The sequence below is a fragment of the Lathyrus oleraceus genome, chromosome 5, assembly GCF_024323335.1.
Source record: "Lathyrus oleraceus cultivar Zhongwan6 chromosome 5, CAAS_Psat_ZW6_1.0, whole genome shotgun sequence".
Lineage (NCBI taxonomy): Eukaryota > Viridiplantae > Streptophyta > Magnoliopsida > Fabales > Fabaceae > Lathyrus > Lathyrus oleraceus.
Window position 1 is genome coordinate 254,140,020 of NC_066583.1, and position 27,286 is coordinate 254,167,305.

General features: G+C 39.2%; 1 protein-coding gene across 1 annotated transcript; it reads left to right on the plus strand.

The window, feature by feature from the left end:
• Positions 1 to 5,367: 5,367 nt before the first annotated feature.
• Positions 5,368 to 5,949, plus strand: LOC127088072 (uncharacterized). The gene is made up of 2 exons (XM_051028983.1): positions 5,368 to 5,644; positions 5,727 to 5,949. The coding sequence occupies exons 1-2, from the start codon at positions 5,378 to 5,380 to the stop codon at positions 5,865 to 5,867; spliced, it is 408 nt and encodes a 135-aa protein (XP_050884940.1). The 5' UTR covers positions 5,368 to 5,377; the 3' UTR covers positions 5,868 to 5,949.
• Positions 5,950 to 27,286: the final 21,337 nt, after the last annotated feature.

Consider the following 27,286-nt stretch of genomic DNA (forward strand, 5'->3'; position numbering starts at 1 on the left):
TAACCCAAGCCAAAACATTTTGTACAAACATTTAACTATTGTTTTCAAACATTAGAAACCTAAGCACTACGCCAAAAAGCGCTTTTAACAGCGCATCTTAGACAGCGCTTTTAACAGAAAGCGCTGTCTAAGGTTAAAATTAAAATAAAGCGCTGAAAATGTTCCAAGAAAATACTAAAAGCGCTGTCTAAGGGGGGGTTTAGAAAGCGCTTTTGGAAAGCGCTGTCTAAGGCATACCTTAGAAAGCGCTTTACACAAAAGCGCTTTCTAAGGTCTTATTAAAATAAAATTTCAGACCACAAAGCGCTTTCGTGTTCTGTTCTTTTGTTTTCCCTCTTCTTCAGTCACCTCAAAAACTTACGCCATTTCCACAAAAGCCCTACCTTCTCACTCTCGGCGGCCGTGCTCACGTATTTCTCTCTGGAAACAAACCGGCGGCGCGTATTTCTTTGGTACCGGCGGCGCGTATTTCTTCTCACTATACCGGCAGCGAAACAAACCCTTCCTTCTCACTGTACCGGCGGCGCGTATTTCTTTGGTAAGTCTCTTTCTCAAACCCTAAATAACTTTGGTACCACATGCATGTTGAAGTAGAGGTTTCGACTACATTGTATTCATTCTTGCATATGTGAATGTTTATGGTTTGTGAGTGATATTTGATTTTATATAATGTGTTATAGATGAACATTATGTGTGAAAACTCTTGCCCCATTTTATATTTTTCTGTATTTTTCTGTATCACCAATGTTGGTTCTGTTGAAAACTCAGTCATATTTTTCTGTATCACCAATGTTGGTTCTGTATTATGTGTGAAAACTCAGTCATATAAAATGACCCAAATTTTGAGATTTTGAAGTTTATTCTGTTGCCTTAGGGTTGAATGTTGGTTTTGAAGTTGAATCAGTTAGTGTTTAGGGAATTAAAGTGTTAGTTTGAAATGTTAGTTAAGTTAGTAAGTTAGTGAAAAGTAGTTAGTTGGTTATTGATAATATGATTGTTAGTTGAGTTGATTCGATAGTTAGCTATGAAACTGTTAATTATGTGTCAGAGACTGTTAGAGATTAATTAGAGATTAATTAGAACAGTTTTGTTAGTAGGACTGTTATGAAATTTGAAATGTGATTCAGTTAGTTATTTAGGAAAGTTGGTTAGTCATGTTTGAATTGGCAAATAAAGTTAGTAAGTTAGTTAATATTGAATGGACAAGGTTTATTAGTGTATTTTGAAATCAGTTATTGAAATGCTAATAGGAGTTAAAGTAGTAGTTAGTGTATCAATTTAGTAACTCATGCTAGTCTGAAAAGAACAAGCTACAAAGTTTGGTGACAGGTGAATACTATTTAGGATGTTAAATGGATTTTGGTGAATGTATTTTGAAATCAATTTGAATGTTCATTGAAACTACTATGGAATAATAGTTTTGACCAGTTGAATGTTCAAAGATACTACCTTAGTTATGTATTTTCGTCTGGATTAATTGTTTACTTAAATAAGTAGGAAAACCATGGATAAAACATGGATCTGTGCCGATCGAATGACCAAAGAGTACGAGAGTGGGGTTTTGGAATTCGTTAAGTATGCTGTTCAACACGCTGAAAACCCCAGACGAATGCATTGTCCTTGCTTGCGTTGTTGTTATATTGGTAAGGTTGACGCACATGGATTGAAATCGCATTTGCTGAGGCATGGAATTGATCAAAGTTATCAGTGTTGGATATTTCATGGTGAGAAAATTAACGAGAATGTTGAATCGAGTGGAAAAAGTAGTACGACCTATGCTTCATACGACAAAGACACGGAAACATACGATTGTGATCGAGTTGAAGAGATTGTAGAAGCACTGGAAGAAGATCTTCATGATTGTCCTGAAATGTTTGAGAGGATGGTAAGCGATGCTGAGAAACCGTTGTACAAAGGTTGCACTAAATTCTCAAGACTTTCTGCGGTATTAAAGTTGTACAACTTAAAGGCGGGTAATGGATGGTCGGATAAAAGTTTCACAGAGTTGTTGGCCCTTATGAGAGAAATGCTACCGGATGATAATGTTCTTCCTAATCGAACCTATGAGGCAAAAAAAATGTTGTGCTCTATTGGCATGAGCTATGATAAGATACATGCTTGTCCTAACGATTGCATTTTGTTTCGTAACGAATATGCAATGTTAACTGAGTGCCCTAAATGCGGTTTGTCTCGATATAAGAAAAGATTATCTCCCGCAAAAGTCTTATGGTATTTTCCGATAATTCCGAGATTTAGGCGCATGTTTCGTAGTGAAACCGATGCAAGACATCTTACTTGGCATGCAGATGAAAGAATTATTGATGGAATGTATCGGCATCCGGCTGATTCACCACAGTGGTCGAAGATTGATAATGATTATCCTGAGTTTGGATCAGAAGCAAGAAACCTTTGATTGGCATTATCTACTGATGGAATGAACCCACATGGTCTTCAAAGTATCTCACATACCACATGGCCTGTGATTCTTATGATTTATAACCTACCTCCGTCGCTATGTATGAAGCGTAAGTACATGATGTTATCTATGTTAATCTCTGGGCCTAAACAACCAGGGAATGACATAGACGTATACTTGACACCTCTGATCGAAGATTTAAAGATTTTGTGGGAGAACGGTGTGGAGGTTTATGATGGATATAGGAAAGAAAGTTTCAATTTGAGGGCGATGTTGTTTGGCACAATTAATGATTTTCCAGCATACGGGAATCTATCTGGGTATAGCATTAAAGGTCAACGTGCGTGTCCTGTTAGTGAAGACGGAACCGATACGATTCGATTGGAACTTTGCCAGAAGAATGTGTTTCTCGGTCATCGTAGATTCTTACATTCTAAACATCACTACCGTGGGTGGAGAAAAGCATTCAATGGAGACACCGAACATCATAGAGCTCCACCCGCATTGTCAGGTGAACAAGTTTTTGAAAAGGTGAAAGATGTGCGTACTGAGTTTGGCAAGCCTTTTGCACATAAGATTGTGAAAGGTGGGTGGAAGAAAAGGTCGATATTTTTTGAATTGCCATATTGGAAGTCTTTGTACGTGAGACATTTTCTCGATGTTATGCATATTGAAAAAAACGTATTTGAAAGTGTTATCGGTACATTACTCAATATAAAAGGCAAGTCTAAGGATGGCCTTAAAGCAAGGGAGGACATGTTAAAAATGGGAATGAGAACTGAATTAGCACCCGTGAAGAAAGGAAGACGAACATATCTACCACCTGCTGCTTTTACTTTATCTAGAAAGGAGAAAAAAAATTTGTGTAAGTCTCTGAGTGAAGTTAAGGTTCCAGAAGGATACTCATCTGATATCAGAAGACTTGTTTCTATGAAAGACCTCAAGTTGAAGAATTTGAAGACACATGATTGCCATGTTATAATGGAACATTTTCTACCGATAGGTATACGTTCTATTTTGCCAGAAAAAGTAAGAAGTGCCATAACTAAATTGTGTTTTTTCTTTAGGTCAATTTGTAGTAAGGTGATCGATCCCGAGATCTTACCAACACTACAAAAAGAGATTGTAATTACCTTGTGTGAGCTTGAAATGTATTTTCCTCCGTCTTTTTTTGACATAATGGTTCATTTAGTTGTTCATCTTGTGAAAGAGACACAGTTGTGTGGACCAGCTTATATGAGATGGATGTACCCTGCTGAACGGTATATGAAAATATTAAAAGGGTACGTGAAATCCCGAAGTCGACCAGAGGGTTGTATTGTTGAACGATACATTGTTGAAGAAGCTGTTGAGTTTTGTACTGAATATTTGTCTAACGTTCAATCGATTGGACTCCCCAGAGCTCAGATTTTCGACAAAATGGAAGGTAAAAAATTAATTGGGAATAAAATTGTGACAATATCAAGGGATGAACGGGATCAAGTTCATTTGTATGTTCTGCACAATAATAATGAGGTTGAGCCATATGTTGAAATGCACAAGGATGTACTCCAAAGGTTAAATCCGAACAGAAATGAAAATTGGATAGTTATAGAGCACAATCAAAGTTTCATACAATGGTTGAAGGATCATATTTATTTGAAGCGCTCTTCAGATCCTTCTTCGGTAACAGAAAGGTTGAGATGTTTGGCATATGGTCCAAGTTTGCATGTGTTTTCTCATAGCGCATATTCAATTAATGGATACACATTTTATACCAAAGAACAAGATGATAAGAGTACTATGCAAAATAGTGGTGTCACCGTGCTAGCTGAAGCAATGCATATATCAAGTATGAAGGACTTAAACCCCAAATATGCAAATTTGTCATATTTTGGAGTTATTTAGCACATTTGGGTGTTTGATTACGAGAAGTTTCAGATTCCCATCTTTGGTTGCAAGTGGGTGAATAGTAGTGGCATACGAATGGATAAGTCTGGATTTTTGCAAGTTGATCTTACTAGGGTGGGGTACAAAGATGAACCTTTTATTCTAGCATCTCAAGCTAAACAAGTGTTCTATGTGAATGACCCGAAGAGTACAAAATGGTCTATAGTTCTTTTCTCTAACAAAGTGACTGATGATAGCGGTGTCGATCAATGTGATATTGATGTTGAGAATGAGTCACGCATTAGACGGAATGAGTTGAATAGAAATGATGAAGTTGAGGATCTTATACCGGATGAGTCATATATAAGAAACGATCATAATGAGGGAATTTGGATCAATTCATCCGTACGCATTGCTAAGAAACAAGTGATTAATATTCCAACAAAGAAAAGAAAGAGATGTTAGTGACTTAGGTAAATTATCCATGGTTTCTTTATTTTTTGTTTTCATTTGTTTTGATTATAAGTTATATGTGGTAATGCATGATTTCATTATATTTTTGTATTCAATTGCTTTGATTATAAGTTATATCTGATAATGTATGATTTCTTTATTTTTTTGTTTTCAATTGTTTTGATTATAAGTTATATTTGATATTTGATGGTTTCCTTGGTTTATTACAGGTTAGACATGGCTGATGACCAACATGAGGAAGTTAGTAAAGTATCCGCGGAAGAAGAAATCCGAAGAGGCATCACAGTAATGCGAAGGGTGGTCCAAGGAAGATCTCGAGGCATCATACTAGATGTCTCTTGGAAAAACCAGGGACAACTTATAGAACCTAATGGGCATACCTTAACTAGTTTCATCGGTGCACTAGTAAGGAATGAAATTCCCATTACATGTGATGATTGGAGAAATAAAGAGTTGAAAGAGTCCAAAGAAAAAATTTGGAGTGAGATAAAGGTACAATCATTTGGCCCTTAATTATACGGTATCAATTATGTTTTTTCAATTACCGATACTAACTATCAATCTGTATGTTTTTCTTAGCGATGTTTTAACATCGAAGAAGAAAGAAGAGGGTTTTGTATGAAATTGGCCGGAAAGCTTCTTAGAGGATTTCGGACATTTTTATCATCCAAGTTCCTTAAGGATGCGGATGGTAATTTTGTGGATGCGGAGCTTCCTAGAAAATATGAAAGTTTGATATCGGCTGAAGAATGGGAAGCTTTCAAATCCAAGAGACAAGACCCGACTTTTCAAAGAATAAGTGCTACAAATCGGGAAAGAGCATCAAGTCCCGCATATCCGTACCGAAAAGGACGTGTCGGATATGGACGCTTAGAACAATCCATGGTAAGTATTTATAAATTGCGAAAACAAATTTGTTCATCATATATTAGTTTTATCTGATCAAATTGTATGACTTAATGTGTAGCTGCAGAAGGAGGAAAGTTCAGAAACATCTCTTCCTGCACATGTTTTGTGGAAGGAAGCCCGTGTGGGCAAATCTGGAGTTCCTCAAGAAGACGTTTTAAACGTATACCAGAAATGTGTAAGTATAACATTTTTTCATTAATTGAATAACATTTTTATACACAAATATTTGACAAGTATACGGTATTCATCTGATTTTTCAGGAGGAGCTATCTCAGTCTCTATCTCCCGATGATACTAAGAGCATACTTAGTCGGGCATTAGATGTCCCTGAGTATTCTGGTCGGGTGAGGGGTAAGGGATTTGGAGTCACTCCGACCTCCCTCAGTGTTAAAAAAGGAAAGGCTCCTAGTAATCGGGAGCTTCATGCAAGATTGGAAGCCATGCAAGCTGAGCTTGATGCATTGAGGAGAGAAAGAGAGGCTAGCGCCTCAACGGTATACAGAGATGCTTCGGACAAAAACAGTATCAACTGTACCTTTCAACCGAACATTCCAGAGGTAATTACATATAATTGTCTTAAATTGAACTATTTGCTTAAATTATGTATTTGACATATATACACATTAACGATTTCTTGTTATTATTGGTTTTAGGGCATTTCCCATTGTCAGCTGTATTTGTCGTCACCACACTATCGGATGGTTGGCAAGGGAAAAGTGCATAACGTTAGCGGAGTATTACTCCACACTAGAGAGCTCCCTGCTGGATGTTTGAAGGTATCAGTTGATATTGCAGTTGACCCGAATGCATTATTACCATATCCTAGCGATGATTCGGATGCAACAACGGTGCACGAAGCAGTAGGTTCGTTTGTTGCATGGCCGACAAACCTCATATGCGTAGGATATGAGGTATGCTTAAAACTTATGTTAACTTTAATGTGTATATTCAAAGTTTAAAATTTATGCTTAAAATTTTACTTACATATTTTCCTTGATTATGTTAAATAGACTCCCACAAAATCCAAATCAAGAAAAGAGGTAATATACAATTATATGACATATATTCATGGAAGTTGTTACATTCTTAATTTGATCTAACTATTTATATGACATGTAGGTTCAAGAAAATGAGGTTAGCAATGCCTCCGCACAACAAATAAAGGAGGTTAGGAACGCCTCCGCACGGGTAAAAAGTTCTGGTGCTAAGAAGACCGTAGCTAGGAAAAAACCTACCACCAAGTATAGGTCGTGCCTCAGGACATTTATAGAGATGACCGATATACCGACCGGAGGTGTTCGGACTATACATATGGAGGAAGGGATTTTCGGCTTTGATCACGACCAAATGATTGGTAATGAAGACTTCATGCAAGTTTTTGGTCATGAAGAAATCGGCGTCAACGTTGTCAATACATATATTAGGTAAATCCGGTCTACTTTGTCTTATTAATTAAACAACTTATGTTAATGATGTTTACTTTATGTTAATCCGGTTTACTTTATGTTTCAAAAGAGGTGTTAATGATGTTTTTATATTAGATTTTTGTATGACAAAATGATGCGCCCCAATGATTTGGACGAGTCATTCGGATTCTTAGCACCCGCGAGCATCAACTTAGGTTTAATTTTAAATAGACCGGATACCGTGACGGAGTACGTTCTTCGGATCCTCAATGACAATAAAGATGCGGAGAAGTTGTTTTTTATACCGTTTAATACCGGGTTAGCATTTCATTCTAAATTCATCTATTATAATTATTTTCCAAGTTACCATCTAACATTTGCCTAATCATTACAGTGGACATTGGTTGTTGCTCGCAATCAATCCTATCCGAGAAATTGTGTATTATCTTGACTCGTTAGGAAATGATTGGACAACATACCCGGATATGAAGTTCCTAATTGACACGTAAGTGAGAATGTTCAAAATTTTTCTTAGTTTATGTGAATTGTTCTAATTGCTTCATTTTTATTTTATTAGCATCCTACAAGCTTTTCGGGCCCAACGAGATATCCAAACCTCAAGGAGGGGCGCCAACCGCATTACATGGATTAAAGTGGCGGTATATTTTTAATTACCACATTTTTTATTATATTAGTGATGACACTTGATAAAACTTAGGATTTATAATCCATATTTTTTTTTCATGTAGTGTCCTCAACAACGTAATCAAATAGATTGCGGGTATTTCGTGTTGAGGTTTATGCGGGATACTCTTGCTTTAGGCCGATTAGTGATTCCCACCGATGTATGTATTTCTAACTTATGAGTTATTTTTATATTTACACATATCTCATATAATTAAATAGTTGGAATTAATTCAAAATATGTTATATTATTATGTAGTACTTTGAGGAATTCAAGTGTGCATTTTATACAAAGGATCAAGTGGACGAAATCAAAGAGGAGTGGTGTCAATTCATGATAGAGCTCAAAGTTTTTTCATAAATTTGTGTAATTAATGTGTACATTTGTAGTATATGTAATGACTTGTAAATGTGTACATAAATTTGTATATATTTTGATACATTTAAGGCAAATTAAAATGTGTTTGAATTGGTATATATATATATATTTGTTAGCCAAAAATTGGTAGAAAAAAGGCCAAAATGGCATGTATAAAATGTGATAACTGTCTGTCAAAATCTGGTTGAAAACAGGTAGAAATTCTGGTTTATAAACCTGGAAAAAATGTGGTTTAAAACAAAAGCTTCAAAAATTTTCGTTACATTAGACAGCGCTTTTGTAAAAAGCGCTGTCTAAGGGGGGGATTAGAAAGCGCTTCAGGCAAAAGCGCTGTCTAAGGGGGGGGGGGGCTTAGACAGCGCTTTCTGAAAAGCGCTGTCTAAGCCCCCCCCTTTAGACAGCGCTTTTGCCTAAAGCGCTGTCTAAGGTATACCTAAAAAAATTAAAATAGGGGGGGCTTAGACAGCGCTTTTTGCCTAAAGCGCTGTCTAAGGCTAAAAAAAGCGCTGTCTAAGGTCTTGTTTGGCGTAGTGAAGCCTTAGGCTTTTGATTTTCAAACCTTCTTTTCATAACACTTATTTTGAATTGAATCTTTAAATCAACTTTGACCATTTTTGTATATACTTCTAATTGGTAAATATAACCCATTCAAATGTCTTTTGTGGTTCCAATGGCCACTTTCTTAATCAAATTTTCCATAACCTTTAGCTATTAGGTTTGAGTTATCCTTGTGGTAGATGTAATACTCACCTATATCCTTAGTGATGGACAATGAGTCTTCCATGCTTATTATAGGGTTAACCCCTCACTAGCATGTTGAAGTTATCCTCACATGGTGGATTTATGGTTTTAGGTTGAGTTTTCCCCTTGGATAACAAAAGACCTCAAGACTTTTGGACCAATCAATTCACCAACCTATTTTGAGATTTTTACCCCGAACTACGAGGTTTTGATCCTAATCTTTTTAAGATGGTACGTAGGCAATGGGTTTATCCATCCAAACAAAATGTAAATAAACTTGTATATTCTTTTCTTATCTCTTCAATCATGTTTGCACAAACAAATTTTTCACAAAAAAAACAACAACCTTTACAACAAGTGTGAAAAGGGCTCCCTAGGAGTACCTATGATGTTTTGGGTGCCTAACACCTTCCCATTACATAACCAACCCCCTTACCCAGATCTCTGATTTCTCTTTTACTAGTTTTTGTTAAAACTTTTAGGTTTTTGTTCGCTTTCTAACCATTCCTTTGGATAAATAGAAGTGCGGTGGCGACTCGACTTGTATGGTTTACCTTGGACTTAGTCAATATCTCTAATGATAACGAATACCCCGCTACAGAAAAGTGGTGACTCTGCTGGGGATCATGATACCTAGTGGGTTTTGCCTACTTTTCATATTTGTTGTATTGTATTGTTTTGTGATATATTTTTTGTGCAATTTGGGATTACTGTATTGTATGTAATGATTGATTTGCTTGATATTAATTCCTTGTATGCTTGGTGATCTTTGTGAGATGAGTTCTATACTCGGACTCGAGTGCACTTAGGATAGGAGAATGGCGTAGTCTTGTTGACTTGTGTGGAGTTATTCCTTAGCAAGTTGACTAGCAAGTCCATTCACTTGGTGGAGGTCATGTTGGGATCAATAATGTCACACAAGTAAGTTGTGGTTAGACATTACTCTTTCCAATATAGACCTTAGAAGCCAAGGACCTTAGCTTACCAAGTCCATCTTGGCCTATTCTTAGGATGTAGTGTGAAAGTCGTTCAAGTGTAAGATTTGATATGATTGTTACGCGATACTACACTCATAAGAGTCTCTCTTGAGAATATTTTTGGAATACGAGTAGTCGTTTCTCCGATAATATCCAAAAGATGGGATGATGACTATGGGAACCTCTTGTAGAACATGTTTGGCAGGTTTAAACCCTAGTACACTCCCTTTGGGTGGTTCTTAACCAAGACTCCATGCTCGTGACTCGCAACAAACCCTTGATTCATGGTTGATCCATTCATGTATCCTTAATACCAATGGAACTTGGGTGTTGATAAGGTGAAAACCATAATCCACCAAAATGGATGATTGATATTAAGGATGATATGATCCATCTCATGACCTTTGTTTGGTGTGCTTTGCTTGATCCTTGAGTGTGATTGTTGCATTCATGCATTCATGCACCCATTTGCATCCATATCATCAAAACAATAAGAAAATTTTCGAGGAACTTAAGAGGTCTATTTGCAAATTTTCAGAGACATGGAAAGACAAAGAAGGAATACAAAGAAGTACAGTTTCAGACAACCATACTTGAAAGAGCTAAGGAATTTGACACCCTATGTACTAAATCCCTTGGGTTTCAAGGCTCGTTTTGGGAAGCTTCTTCCTCTTCTGACTACTCAGGTGGACGAAGGGTTGATTAGTGTATTGGTGCAGTTTTATGATCCCTTGTACCGCTGCTTCACATTTCCGGATTTTCAGCTTTTGCCTACACTTGAGGAGTATGCTTATCTCGTAGGTATACCTATTCTAGACCAGTTGTCGTTCAGTGGCTTGGAGAGTATTCCTACTTCTCAAGAGATAGCAGACATGTTGCATATAGATGAATCTCTGGTTGGTGCTCATATGACTACCAAAGGTGGAATTCAAGGTCTCCCTTCTGAGTTCCTCATTGCTCAAGCTACTATGTATGGGAAGGCCATGAGTGAGGATGCCTTTGAGGCCATATTTGTACTTCTCATCTATGGGTTAGTGTTATTCCCCAACATCGACAAGTTTGTGGATGTGAACGCTATTAAGATCTTCTCTACTCTTAATCCCGTTCTGACTCTGTTGGGTGACACTTATTTTTCTTTGCATATGAGGAATGCAAAGGGTGGTGGCGCCATTGTGTGTTGTTTGCCTCTGTTGTATAAGTGGTTTATTTCTCACTTACCTCAGACGATCGCTTTCAAGGAGAACAATGGATGTCTACGGTGGTCCACGCGACTTATGTCTCTCACTAATGATGATATCTCTTGGTACAACCGCGTGTATGATGGTGTGCAGATTATCGACTCTTGTGGTGAATTCTCCAATGTACCTCTTCTTGGCCCATGTGGTGGGATTAACTACAACCCTGTTTTGGCACGTCGTCAGCTTGGGTTCCCCCTAAAGGATAAACCCAATAACATTCTGTTAGAGGGTGTGTTCTTTCAGGAGGGTAAAGATCCCCAAGGCTTGAAGGGCAGAATGGTCCGCGCTTGGCGCAAGATTCATAGGAAAGGAAGGAAGGAGTTGGGTCCTAAGAATTGTGTTGCTATGGAGCCTTACACTACTTGGGTTAGGAAGAGAGCGTCTGAGTATCTCATGCCTTACGAGTATCCAAGACCTACACCTTTGGTTATGGCTGGACCTTAAACCCTCCCTAACCAAGGAGCAGAGGAGTTGAGAGACGAAGACCAATCACGTGCTTGGATCCGTGAACGAGAAGAGTTATTTCAGCAGATTAAGGAGAAGGACGCTTTGATAGAGTTCCTCGAACATCAGGTTATTGATGATCCTGATGATGCATGGACTTCTCTACTTCCTCAGTCTTCCAGGTTTTGGAAGAGGAAGTATGATCGACTCGCCAAGGAGAAGGAGGATATGGAGGCAGCCTACGAGAGGGAGGTGAAGAGACTTCGTGCATCTTATCTTCATGTGTCCCAGGCTTTGGATGATTGTTTCTAGGGGGTCCATAGGATGATTATTTTCCTTTTCTCTTGTACATGGTTACCAATGTTGTACTTCTTTGATATAAAATATTTCCCAGATATTATATAAAAGTGTTTAATATTTCCAAAATTTGCAAATAGAACCCTAAAAGTTCCTTTGAAATAAAAAAACAAATCATGTGCACAAGCATTGCATGCATCATGTGCATAAGCAGGTTTTGTTCTCGGCTTCTTGTCCTGTGGTCTAACTTTGTGTTCTTCATTTATTTTGAAGACAAGCTGACTCACCGGTACTACACCAGAGCCAACATTTCAAGACTGATGGATCATCTGGAACAAGAGAACCGCGAGCTGAAAGAGGAAGTGGCCAGATTAAGTGCCTTGATGGAATCATTCATGGCTGCCTAGAGCCAGTCTTCTCCAACACCTTCAACTCCTCCCCAGAGGACAGTTATCTCTGAGATTGTCTCCTCGTCTGTACCTGCAGCCAGTGCACACTTTTCTCCAACGTCCATGCCAGCCGGGTTCCCGTGGGGGATGCCTCCCAATTTCATGCCCGAGGGTCCTGCTCCCACCTTCGCTTCTATGCCGGCATCTAGCCCGGTCCTTGTTGTTCCTCCTCTTGTCGTGCATACTATGTCCAGGGTAGACGACACCATCTATCATTCTGAGCCATCTGAGGGCCCAGATGTCTATGAGAAGATGGATGCTATGAATGATCAATTTCTTGAGCTTCGCAAGGAATTGAAAACTCTCAGAGGAAAGGATCTTTTCGGCAAGTCTGCTGCCGAACTCTGCTTGGTCCCTAATGTGAAGATTCCTGTGAAATTCAAGGTCCCTGACTTTGAAAAGTACAAGGGAAATACCTGCCGTCTCAGCCACCTGGTCATGTATGCCAGGAAGATGTCGACTCAGACCGACAATGACCAATTGCTCATCCACTACTTTCAAGACAGTTTGTCCGGTGCTGCTTTGCGTTGGTACATGGGTTCAGACAGTGCGAACATCTGATCCTTCAACGATCTTAGCGAGGCCTTCGTCAAGCAGTACAAGTACAATGTGGATATGGCACCCGATAGGGATCAATTGAGGGCCATGTCCCAGAAGGACAAGGAAACATTCAAAGAATATGCCCAAAGGTGGCGAGAGTTAGCAGTACAGATCGTGCCTCCGCTAGAAGAGAAAGAGATGACTAAGATCTTTTTGAAGACCTTAAGTTCTTTTTATTATGAGCGGATGATCGCTAGCGCTCCTTCTGACTTCACCGAGATGGTGAATATGGGGATGCGTCTAGAAGAAGGGGTTAGAGAAGGACGTCTGACCAGAGAAGAAGGCTCTTCTGCCATGGGGCGTTTGCAAAGAAGAAAGATGGAGAGGCACATGTTGTGACCTCCCATGTAAAACCAAGAAGACCCTATGTGAGGAGGAAGACCGTGCGTCCCGCCGGTAACCAGCACCAGGTGGCTCATATAGCACTTGTCTTCAGAGATAATCAGCAGTATCAGCATCACAACAATAATCAACAACCACATCAGCAATATCAACAACAACAGCACCGTCCGCAACAGCAGGCCTATCAGCCTCGAAACAGTAATCAAACCAGCACGAGTTACTAAAGGAAAAGGGTCACCTTTGATCCTATTCCAATGACGTATGCAGAGTTATATCCCTCTTTGATAGAGAGGAAGTTGATTACTCCGAGAGACCCACCGACTATACCTGCTAACCCCCAGTGGTGGTATAAGCCTGAATTACACTGTGTTTACCATTCTGGTACTCCCGGCCACGACGTGGAGAATTGTTACCCTTTGAAGACCAAGGTTCAAGACCTTGTGAGATGTGGCATTCTGTGTTTCGAGGACGTAGGTCCTAATGTGAAGAAGAACCCATTGCCCGAGCATGGGAAATCCGTCAACATGGTCCAGGGCTGCCCTGGCAAGTACAAAGTCAAATATGTCAGCCATATTCGACAGTCTCTGATCGAGATGCATCATTTGCTATGTGATTATAGTCATTATGAGCATGACCACGATAGATGTCGAGTTTGTTCTGTCAATCAAAGAGGTTGTCGCCAGGTGCGCAAAGATGTTCAGGAAATGCTGGATGAAGGAGTTATTGAGATCCTTCAAAACAGAAATGTTGACGAGGTCAATGTAATTTCTCCAGTATTCTGGATCCCTGAGCCTGTTATCATCATGTATGATGGTAGCAAGCAGAAGGTTTCTCCTACATTAACCATCAAGCCAGCTGGCCCAATACCATACTCTTCTGAGAAAGCGGTTCCATATCGCTACAATGTTGTTGCAGTAGAAAATGGGAAAGAGGTGTCCTTGCCATCCTCCTCTGTTGTTAACATTGCGGATGTTAGTGGTTTGACCCGTAGTGGTCGTGTATTTTCAGCACCCCCAAAGCCCCAAGCTAATGCTGATTCTGTCGAACGCCTGATTGGGAATGCGGTGAGCACTCCGAATCCGGCACTTGTTGTTAAGCCCTTCTCTATATTGAAAACTCCTACTTCTGTCGGCCCAAGTGGCAATGAGAAAGAAGATTGTGATGAGATGCCGAGGCTCATCAAAAGGAACGAGTACAATGCTGTAGACCAGCTTCTACAAACGCCATCCAAAATATCGGTGTTATCATTGCTTTTGAATTCATAACCACACCGAGAGGCTCTGCAGAAGGTTTTGGATGTGGCATATGTAGATCATGATGTCACGATAGAACAATTCGATAGCATTGTTGCAAACATTACTGCTTGTAACAACTTGAGTTTCTTTGACTCTGATCTCCCCGAGGAGGGAAGAGACCACAACTTGGCATTACATATATCTATGGGTTGCAAAGACGACGCCATGTCCAATGTGCTGGTGGACACTGGGTCATCATTAAACGTATTGCCAAAATCCACTCTCTCGAAAATGTCATATCAAGGGCCTCCCATGAGGCAGAGTGGAGTAGTTGTGAAGGCTTTCGATGGGTCTCGCAAAACTGTGATTGGCGAGGTTGATCTCCCAATCAAAATTGGACCAAGTGATTTCCAAATTACCTTCCAGGTTATGGACATCCACCCATCGTATAGCTGTCTCCTAGGCAGACCATGGATTCACGAAGCAGGCGCCGTGACATCCACCCTACACCAGAAACTGAAATTTGTGAAGAACAAGAAGCTGGTGGTGGTAGGGGGAGAGAAGGCCCTCCTGGTTAGCCATTTGTCTTCCTTCTCTTATATAGATGTTGAGGATGAAGTTGGAACTCCTTTCCAAGCTTTATCTATTGTTAAGCCTATTGAGAAGAGAACTCCTTCATTTGCTTCCTATAAAGATGCAAAGTTGGCCATTGAGCGTGGTGCAACCGCTGGTTTAGGAAAAATGATTGAGCTAGAAGACAACAAGTCTCGGGCTGGCATAGGTTATTCGTCTGGGGTTTTCAACATGCAAGGGTTGTTCAAGAGTGGAGGTTTCATCCACACTGGTCAAGATGAGGAGGCTGCTGCCATTTTGGAAGAGGATGCAGAGGATTCTGGCAACTTCATCATCCCTGGTGGGGTCTGCAACAATTGGGTCGCTGTGGATATTCCAACAGTTATCCATAAGTCAAATTAATGTTCATTGTGTTCAAAAACCCTCCTCCCATGCCAAAAGGAGGAGTGATGACATTGTTGGCGCATAAATACAATGATATTTTCATTCAATAAATTCATGTTAAATGTCTGTTTTTCCAATTATTTTCCCTTTTCGCTTTTTGCATGAAATTGGTGATCACATAAAACCCTAAAAAAAAGAATAAAATCAATCTTTTCATCTGCATAATGATTTGCCTCGTTTGAATTCTAAAGCTTTCATATCCAAAATCATTATGCAGGTTGATTTCTAGACCCATTGAACATAATGACCCAACACCATCTCCCAACTTTGAATTCCCTGTATTTGAAGCAGAAGAAGATGATGTTGAAGAGATTCCTGATGAGATTACCCGTCTACTTGAGCATGAAGAGAAGATCATTCAGCCGCATCTTGAGAATCTGGAAACAGTCAACTTGGGGTCTGAAGATTTTGTGCGAGAAGTGAAGATTGGGGAACTCCTGGAAGAATCTGTTAAGAAGGGGTTGATTGATTTGCTACGAGAATATGTTGATGTCTTCGCTTGGTCATATGAAGACATGCCTGGTCTAGATATTGATATTGTGCAACATTTCCTACCTTTGAAGCCTGAGTGCGTGCCTGTGAAGCAGAAGCTCAGAAGAACTCATCCTGATATGGCAGTGAAGATTAAAGAGGAAATTCATAAGCAAATTGATGCGGGGTTTCTGGTGACTTCTACGTATCCTCAATGGGTGGCCAATATTGTGCCCGTGCCTAAGAAAGACGGAAAAGTCCGGATGTGTGTGGACTATAGAGACTTGAATAAAGCTAGTCCGAAAGATGATTTCCCTCTACCACATATTGATATGTTGGTAGATAATACAGCTAAATTCAAGGTCTTCTCATTTATGGATGGATTTTCCGGATATAATCGGATTAAAATGGCACCCGAGGATATGAAGAAGACAACATTCATCACACCTTGGGGAACATTCTGTTATCGAGTGATGCCCTTCGGTTTGAAGAACGCTGGAGCCACGTATCAACGAGCTATGACCACCTTGTTTCATGATATGATGCACAAGGAGATCGAGGTATATGTTGATGATATGATTGCAAAGTCAAGAACGGAAGTTGAACATGTAGAGCACTTGTTGAAGCTTTTTCAGCGTTTGAGGAAGTATAAGCTCCGTTTGAATCCAAACAAGTGTACATTTGGAGTCCGTTCCGGCAAGTTATTGGGCTTTATCGTCAGTGAAAGAGGTATTGAGGTTGATCCTGCAAAGGTCAAAGCAATACAAGAGATGCATGCACCCAAAACTGAGAAGCAAGTCCGAGGTTTTCTTGGCCGCTTGAATTATATTTCCAGATTCATATCCCACATGACTGCCACATGTGCGCCGATATTCAAGCTCCTCTGGAAAGATCAGTCCCATGATTGGACCGAGGATTGCCAGAAAGCTTTCGATAGCATTAAAGAGTATCTGTTTGAGCCTCCGATTCTGTCTCCGCCCGTGGAAGGAAGACCTTTGATTATGTATCTGACTGTTCTTGAGGACTCAATGGGTTGTGTCCTTGGTCAGCAAGATGAATCAGGGAAGAAAGAATATGCTATTTACTACCTGAGTAAGAAGTTCACTGATTGTGAGTCTCGATACTCGATGCTTGAGAAGACATGTTGTGCTTTGGCTTGGGCTGCTAAGCGCTTACGCCAGTATATGTTGAATTATACGACTTGGTTGATATCCAGAATGGATCCAATCAAGTATATCTTCGAGAAGCCTGCTTTAACAGGGAGGATTTCCCGTTGGCAGATGTTGTTATCTGAGTATGATATTGAGTATCGAGCTCAGAAGGCTATTAAAGGTAGTATCTTGGCTGACCACTTGGCACACCAGCCGATTGAGGATTATCAGTCAGTTCAATATGACTTCCCAGATGAGGAGATTCTGTATTTGAAAATGAAAGATTGTGATGAGCCTACACTCGATGAAGGGCCAAAGCCCGGTTCCAAATGGAGTATGGTAATCGATGGCGCTGTAAATCAGTATGGAAATGGTATTGGGGCAGTGATTATTACTCCTCAGGGCACACATATTCCTTTTACAGCAAGGCTAACTTTCAAATGCACGGATAATATGGCTGAGTATGAGGCCTGTATTATGGGATTGGAGGAATGCATTGATCTAAGGATCAAGCATCTTGATGTATATGGTGATTCGGCCCTCGTTGTTAATCAGATTAAGGGTGAATGGGAAACGAATCAGCCTGGTCTCATCCCATATAGAGATTATGCGAGGAGGATTTCAACATTCTTTACTGAGGTTGACATCCATCATATTCCTCGAGATGAGAATCAGATGGCAGACGCTCTTGCTACACTTGCTTCGATGATTATGGTAAAACTTTGGAATGAAGTCCCCAATATCACTGTGATGCGCTTGGACAGACCAGCTCATGTATTTGCAGTAGAAGAGGTGAAAGATGATAAACCATGGTATTATGACATCAAGTGTTTCCTTCAGAGACAGATTTACCCGCCTGGGGCATCTGTGAAAGATATGAAGACTTTGAGGAGATTGTCAGGTAGCTTCTACCTCAATGGTGATGTACTTTACAAGAGAAATTTTGACATGGTTCTGCTCAGATGCATGGATAGACACGAAGCAGACCTGTTGATGACTGAGGTCCATGAGGGTTCATTTGGTACTCATTCCAATGGACATGCCATGGCTAGAAAGATGTTGAGAGCAGGCTACTATTGGCTGACAGTGGAGTCTGACTGCTGCAAATATGTGAAGAAATGCCATAAGTGTCATATTTATGCGGATAAGATTCATATTCCCCCGACACTTCTGAATGTGATTTCATCACCATGGCCTTTCTCCATGTGGGGAATTGACATGATTGGCATGATAGAGCCGAAAGCGTCTAATGGACACAAATTTATTCTCGTAGCAATTGATTACTTCACCAAGTGGGTTGAAGCGGCATCATATGCAAATGTGACCAGGCAGGTGGTCGTGAAGTTTATCAAAAATCAACTCATATGTCGTTATGGTGTGCCAGATAAGATCATTACTGATAATGGATCTAACTTGAACAACAAAATGATGCAAGAACTGTGTAGTGAGTTCAAGATTGCACACCATAATTCTTCTCCTTACAGACCCAAGATGAATGGGGTTGTTGAAGCTGCTAATAAGAATATCAAGAAAATTATCCAGAAAATGGTTGTCACGTATAAGGATTGGCATGAGATGTTGCCATTTGCTTCACACGGATATCGTACTTCTGTTCGCACTTCAACAGGGGCAACCCCTTTCTCTCTTGTTTATGGCATGGAGGTTGTACTCCCAATAGAGGTGGAGATCCCATCAATGAGAGTCTTGATGGAAGCCAAGTTAACTGATGTTGAATGGGTTCAGAATCGTTATGACCAGCTGAACTTGATAGAAGAGAAGAGATTGACTGCCATGTTTCATGGTCAGTTATATCAACAAAGGATGAAGAAAGCTTTTGATAAGAAGGTTAAGCCTCGTGTGTTCCGAGAAGGTGACCTTGTGCTCAAGAAAGTCTTGTCTTTCGCGCCCGATTCCAGGGGCAAGTGGACTCTAAACTATGAAGGTCCATATGTTGTTAAGAGAGCCTTTTCAGGCGGTGCTTTGATACTTACAACTATGGATGGGGAGGATTTCACTCGTCTTGTGAATTCAGATGCAGTCAAGAAATACTTCGCCTAAAAATAAAATAAAAACCGAATAGCTTGCTAAGTTGAAAACCCGAAAGGGCGGCTTAGGCAAAAATGAGGGTCTCGATGGATTGAAAACCCGAAAGGGCGATCCAGGCAAAAGTTAGAGACATAAAAAATGAATATATGTATCCCGCTAGATTGAGTACCTCATCCTGGGGCAATCTAGGCAAAAATTAGGGATTTGGCAAGTAACTGTATCCCGACAAGTCTTTGTTCTAGCAACTGTTATCCGTCAGGGATTCTTGCTCATTCGTCATCAACCGAAGCTTCAAATACATCGGATTCAGAATTGGTGGAGAAATGTTCATTATGTTCAATGTAGCCTTTTTCCAATATATATCACCGATTTCAAACTTGTAAAGATCTATGGAGTCTTGCCATTTGCAGACTACCATTCCATCAAATAAATTTGAGCCTTTTATCCAATTATTTGCACTCTTATTTGTTTCTATTCGACAAATGTTTTGCATGTTTCAATTGAGAAAATATCATTGTTTTGAAGAAACGAATTTTTCATAACTTGTTTTTAAACAAAGTGAACATTCACAAACGACGAAAAGATACTTAGGAGATCCTCAGTGCTCTCCCAAAGATGGTATGATCTCGAACAGGGTAAGACATTTGTTCATATTCCTGGCATGACTGTATCTTCTTCCTCCGGAGCCTTTTGTGGTTTATTCTACTGAGTGGAATGTTTGTTGAGATATTCACCATTCTCCCCTTCAGCGGAGTAGCGACCTTTCCTCCTCAGCAGATGTGATCTCCTTGGTGAGTACGGTACTTGGTGGCTGGTCCCCAGAATCCCTTTATCCCTTGGATAGATTCCCCAGTAGAATTGCTTTTGCAGCAGATTTTATCTGTACAATAAACTCCCGTCCCCAGCTGGAATGACTGATGTTCATCCCCCTGCAGAGGTCTTCGCTTCCAGTAACAGTTGCCCTCAGTGGACCTAGCTTTCTCTCTCTTGAGATGTAGTACCGGTTGTTTGAGTGCTTATTCCGTGGAGTTGTTTGTCTTAGAAATATTTGTTTGTCAGCATTCATCATACATAAACCACGCATGTGTGCATATAATTTTCAAACATTCGGATATTCATATTGCATTCTTTGCCATATATCTTTGTTTGTTATTCCCTGCTAGTTGGTAATACATTTCCCAAGCAGATGCCGGAGTCTGATCCCTCAATATAGAGTCAGCCCATTAAGCAGAAAGTGTTTATCTTTCCTTCCGCATTCCCCACTGAGTTATATCCTCGTGGATGACGGTTGTTTTTGCTTCCTCCCAACACATATATTGGGATAGGTTTCCCTATTGAGTTATATCCTCACTAGGACGAGTCTTGATTCAGTTTGCCTCTTTGTTTGATCCTAGATTGGCCTCTTGCGACTGTTTCCTGTTTCCCCGTGGTATAAATGAATAATTGCTCAGTAATTAGTAATCATTCATCTTATCCTCGGTGGAGTCTGTGGTTTTCTACCCAGTATCCGATAGATGTAATCCCCTCCTTGACGGTTATCATTATCCAATATTCGGTGTTGATATTCCCTCTTTCTCTTGGATAATTGCTCAGATTAGGCAGTTTATCCTCAGCAAGTCATCTTTCATGTACCGGTTGACGGTAATGTTTGTTGCTCCCCTTGAATGGTCATCATTATATACCTAGTTTCGGTATCCTGATGCCCTTCTCTCTCGGTCGATCTATCCTTTATTAACCCAGTAACCGGTTGTGGATAATCTTCCATGCGAGTGTATTATCTACGTTCTGACGGTAATAGATAATATATCTCATGCACTCTTTGGTCGAAGCCTTTTGTTCTTCCCCAGTTGAGTAAGATTCGTATCCCTGTTTTGGAATCGAATGTCCATCCCATAATCGAGTTTGCTTTTTGCCCTCTTTTCGGATGATGAGTGTTTTGGGAATATTCCCCAATTCACGCTTTGGTTGGTCACCTATTATATGCCCAGTAACCGGCATCCCTGGTGTTCCCTCCTTCTGCTCCCTATTATGACTTTTGGTCCCCTGTGGAGTCAGATTTCCCTGAGTTGAAATATACCTTTTAGGTCTTACTCAGATGATTTGGTTGATTGATATCTCTCACCCTTATACCGGTCTTAGATATTCATTCTTCCCAAGCATGTTGTTTTCTCACCCTTATACCGGTGTTCAGACCACACGTCTCTTCGAGTTTATTACCCAGTAATCGGTAATACCTCACCCCGTTGCTCCTTCCAGGAGATTTCTGTTGGGATCTTCCTCAGATGAGTCCTTAATAGACATCCCCACCTGAGTCCGGATTTTTTATCTGAAGTATCCATCGCGGATAATTTTTGGATGTATTGGCATATTCCCCAATACATGCATCTTCGAGTCAGCTCGAGTCCTTCCGTTGTTTTATTTCATGGATTCTCTCCGTGTCTCTCAGCAAGTCTCAAGTCGTGACCTCCTCACGCATTTTCACCCTCTACTCCCTCAAAGTCTCTGTCTCCCTAGTGAGTGTATTACTCCTTTGGATTTTTAGTTTCTCCGGATTTCTTTTTCTTTTGTGGACGCATATCCCCGCAGAGTATTACTATTTGCATGCATACATCTGCATCATGAGGTCTCTTAGGGACCAAAATTAGTCTCTTTGTTATTATTTAAGCCCATTCTACCCCGTCGAGACGAAGATTTTAACCTTCACTTCTCCAGCTAGAATGACCTTAAATAGGGGCATCTGTAAGAACCTAATTTTGTCCCTAAGATCCCTCATGGCATCATAACATTGCATTTGCATTGCCTCAAGGATCATTATCATCTTGGTTCCCTTTGCCTTTGGGAGGGACTTCTTGTGAGTGGTTTGAGATCACCAAGAATGCTTGAATTATATATCATTGCTTTTCTTATTTTGTTTACTAACTAAAAGCACAAAAATATGTCACTAACATCTTTTGTTTGTAGCTTGAGCAATCACCAGAACAAGAGCTTCAAGGAGATCCTTTGTGCAATGATAAGGTAAAGAGGAGATGATAGCAAGCATGATAATGGTTCCCAAAGCTCTCATCCATCAAATATGCCCCCCTAGCATCTCAATTCATCACTTTGATCAAAGCAAGTCAAAGGGTTTGAGGTTTGTTCCCCAAGGAAACCCTAATTCATCTGTGCACCACTATGCCTTGCCCTTGAAGCAACCTCAGCCCATGATCAAATACAATCAAGGGAAGTTCTTTAATTCATCATTTCATGTATATTTGAACTTATTTGAGTGTTCTCAATCATCAATTCATCAAGATATGGGTCATGGCCTTGAGAAGTTGATCAGTCAATTCATCTGACTATTTTGACATGCACTGAGACCTAACTTTTTATGTGTTGGTCAAATGGAGATGGTTCCAAAAGAAAAAATGTTATTAAGGATAATATGAACAACTTTAATGTTCTTTAAAAATTGATTTGAATCCTGGAAGGCCATCTCCCATTCCAATACATTATAGGTCATTTTGACTGAAACCCTAATTGTGGGTCAACTTTCCAAGGACATAACTCACTCATTTTTTATGAATTTAAGGTGGGATTAAATGCATTGGAAAGCTTAAGATGTCTACTTCAAATTTTATGTTGAACAAAATTTCAAAATCTCAAAGGAAATACATGTGATAATGCAGGACATTATAGGTCATTTTGGGCCAAATGCATTAAAAGGCAAAAAAGTCCAACTTCAAGTGCCCATAACTCTTTCATCAAAAATCCAAATGATGCGAAATTTAAGTCAATTTTTATTGTCTTGAAAAGATATACAACTTTGATGTTGGAGGTGTTTTCATTTGAGGCTTGAATCATCAAAACATAAGGGCTTGAACATTGGCCAAATTTGGAAACGTTGCCTTGACATGTTTTGCACATCACACTTTAAACTCAAAATTCACCAATTTCCACACTTCAAATGGATTTTTTCCCAACATAACAATTGTTCCTTACATCAAGACCTTTCCAACCATTACCCACATGCTTATGTTTGGATTTTCTAATTGGCATTTTCGAAGGGGTGAATGTTTAGGTTCAATTATGGAAATCACATCATGAGTTCATGCACAAGCCAATGCAACTCTAATCACACGTCCAAACCATTGGCATTTAAGTTCAGCTTGCATTTTCATCCATTTGTGGGCTTTGCACGCGCCTGTACATGCCCATGCATGAAGAGTCCAAGTTCCATGCACGCGAATTTTCCTCTTGCTTGCTTCAAGCTCAGCTATAAATACATGCTCCTCTTCATTCAATTTTGAACCTAATGGCGCCTAAGATGATGCACAATTAAATCCATAACCATTACCAAAGAAGCTACCTCACTTTCTTTCAAATTTTTCAAATCCAAAATTCAACTACATCTGGTTGAATCCTTGGATCTAAAGCTTCTAAACCTTCATCATTCATCTCATTGATCTTCTATTTTGGCAAAGCAAGCAAGGAATCGAGCTCAAATCTCCAGAATTCAAGTTTGTTCTCCAACTGGTATTTTCTTCGAAACTCATCATATATTGATCCATTTTCCTGGCCAAAGTGTTTTCTGAAGTCCTCACTTGAGAGGCAAGCTAGTGGTAGCTTCAATTTTGTTTTTCTTTGATCTTCATTTTTCATACCTGAATCTTCCACCTCAAATTTCTCAACATATAGGAATCTTGAGTGTGATTCAAGGTTACATGGGTGATGTACATCACCCCAGCTTCATTTTGGTATAAGGATCGTGCAAAATGGTGAAGGTTTGAAAACCTGCAAATCTGGCCGGAATTTGGAAGCTCACCAGAGAAGAAGGTGGCTCCGGTGGCCGTCCATTTCCAGTTTGAATCTGGATTGTTGGATTTCCTCTCCAGATTCAATCTCAGCCTTTGGATGTTATGACTTTTTTTAATTCTTTGTGTGACGCGGTTGACCAAGGTTCACCATGAGCACGCGCTTCAGGACCATCAGATTGGCCACGTCAATTAATGAACGTGATCCAACGCTCCCTGATTTTCCATCCTTTTTAATTTCTGATTTTATTTTCTTTATTTCCTTTTATTTCAAAAATTTATATCTCTCTCATTTTTAATCCAAAAATTATGGGACCAATTGCATCAGTCTCCAAATAATTTCTAGTTTCTATTTCTGATTTTTAATATTTTTTGTCATTTGATATTTTTTGTGAATTTCCTTTTTTCTGGTTATTTTTAATTCATTTTAAATATTTTTTGATATTCAAAAAATACAAAAATATTTTCCTCACCTATTTGAATGATGATGGATCTATTAAAAATATTCTCATCAATTTTGTAATTTATTTGAGATTTATTTGAGATTTTAGTTCAATTAGGTTATTTTTATTCATTTTTAATTGATTAAAAATAGTTTCTGACTTTTAAAAATGCTGAAATTTTTTGTCAAACTTTGTTTGACCTTGTTGAACTTGGGATAAATTGCTTGGACCTTTCAAGGTTGATTTGAAGTGATTTTGAAGTTTGACCTTTCTTTTATTTTTAATTCAAGTTTATTTTAATATTAAAAATGCCAAAAAATATTATGCTTATTGTTTGATCTCCAATCTTTATCTCACTTCTGATTTCTCATTGTTTGACTTTGACTTTCAATGTCATTTGGTCAATACATATGGATTGGTACATCTTTTTTTCACTTGGTGCATTTTGATCTTTCCATTTCCTTACCCATTCTTCATCTCCTTCTTCTTCTTCTTCTTTTCTTTTTTGATCAATGAGTTGAAGGTTGATAAGTTAGTATTGATTAGGGAGACTTAATCTTCCTTGATTCAAATCTAATTCATCTTGATCAATTGATCAAGTAAATGGTTTTGCATTAAGGATAGGTTGTTTTCTAAATCATGCAAAAGACTTAAACCAATACAAGATCAATTCTCTTTTTTTCTTTTTGGCATGGCAAGTTGTTGGAACTTGGTTCACTAACCAAGACTTCTAACTTGTGTTGTTGCCTACATTATTATTGACCGGCCTCAGATAGTTGTGACTTCTACATAAGTCCAATTACGATTGCTTAACATAGCGCTAAATTTGCCTTATGGCACACTAACTACTAACACTAACCATTAACAATTAACATTTACTTTTTGCTCTTTACTTTTATGCAATTTACTATTCTTGCACATATTATCCATTTGCTTTTCTCTTTGCTCACTTGAGCACATGTTTATGTTAATGTCATTTTCCTTTTGCTCACTTGAGCACATAATTGTGTATATATTATTATGCTTGTGTTTTGTTTTGATGGTTGAGAACCAAATGCAGAGAAGTGGGCTTAGATTCTAGGACATACCCTATGCAAAATTGGAGTAAAAGGACCTTAATGATGAATATGGACCAGATCTCTAAACTCACTCTTGTCCATTCTTGATTTACTTCATGGAACTTTTGATGTGTGTGTTCTTGTGCTAGGGGTTCCCATTTGAGCTTAATTGGAGGACCATTGCCATGTTCATCCAAAGTGAAAGGCACAAGATACATTGAGGATCTCTTAAGAGGCTTGTTTGATGATTGCTTATGGTTTGTGTGATTGCTTATTCCAAAGGATGGGAGCTACTTGGATCATCACTATGATCTCAAGAGAGGGACTCCATTGTGGTTTTGATTCTTCATCCCTCATCTTTTGCTTTGCTTAGGACTTTAGCCCTTCTTTTTCTTCTCTCCACTCTAACCCAAGCCAAAACTTTTTGTGCAAACATTTAACTATTGTTTTCAAACATTAGAAACCTAAGCCTTAGGCTTTTGATTTTCAAACCTTCTTTTCATAACACTTATTTTGAATTGAATCTTTAAATCAACTTTGACCATTTTTGTATATACTTCTAATTGGTAAATATAACCCATTCAAATGTCTTTTGTGGTTCCAATGGCCACTTTCTTAATCAAATTTTCCATAACCTTTAGCTATTAGGTTTGAGTTATCCTTGTGGTAGATGTAATACTCACCTATATCCTTAGTGATGGACAATGAGTCTTCCATGCTTATTATAGGGTTAACCCCTCACTAGCATGTTGAAGCTATCCTCACATGGTGGATTTGTGGTTTTAGGTTGAGTTTTCTCCCTTGGATAACAAAAGACCTCAAGGCTTTTGGACCAATCAATTCACCAACCTGTTTTGAGATTTTTACCCCGAACTACGAGGTTTTGATCCTAATCTTTTTAAGATGGTACGTAGGCAATGGGTTTATCCATCCAAACAAAATGTAAATAAACTTGTATATTCTTTTCTTATCTCTTCAATCATGTTTGCACAAACAAATTTTTCACAAAAAAAACAACAACCTTTACAACAAGTGTGAAAAGGGCTCCCTAGGAGTACTTAGGATGTTTTGGGTGCCTAACACCTTCCCATTACATAACCAACCCCCTTACCCAGATCTCTAATTTCTCTTTTACTAGTTTTTGTTAAAACTTTTAGGTTTTTGTTCGCTTTCTAACCATTCCTTTGGATAAATAGAAGTGCGGTGGCGACTCGACTTGTATGGTTTACCTTGGACTTAGTCAATATCTCTAATGGTAACGAATACCCCGCTACAGTTACTCTGCAAAAAAAACATTACCCGACCATCTTACTAAAGCTCGACCTCTCAAAAATCCAATCAGAGTTTCACACTGAAACTCTGATGTAGGTGAGCTGAAATCCTACATGACACAGTGAGCAAACAGCAACACCAAAGTTCAAAAGAGAAAGGAAGAGGAAGACGAATATTATAAAGCAGAGATACAAGAGGACTTATCTAAGTATTATCGAAGAAAACATCGTCGGACTAGCTCCAATTAGGTAAATATCTTCACATCTTGTTTAAAATTATTGTACCATCGCATTCGCCTTGATGAACCGAATAGAATCCCTCTGGTAATTGCTTGAAACCGCTGTTGTTGTTAGTTTAATTTCAAAATTACGGTTTTGTGTTTTGACTTGTGATTTTTGTGTTTTTGTTTCAGACTTGCGTTTAGAAGAAGCTTAAGGTTAGATTTGGTGTTGTGAGGTTCAGATTGTGTGGAGTTTAAGGTTTTCATTTCAGATGAGGGTTGATCTGGTCTTTGGGAGGGTTTTTTGATAAATCTGAGGTCGTATCCGTAATCCCTGGCCAATTTGAGTGGGGGTTTG

Excerpts from the sequence above, each read along its gene's own strand:
- LOC127088072 (XM_051028983.1), top strand. The coding sequence starts at position 5,378 with ATGAAATTGGCCGGAAAGCTTCTTAGAGGATTTCGGACATTTTTATCA. Across the intron at positions 5,645-5,726 it reads GACGCTTAGAACAATCCATG|CTGCAGAAGGAGGAAAGTTC; the intron begins GTAAGTATTTAT and ends CTTAATGTGTAG.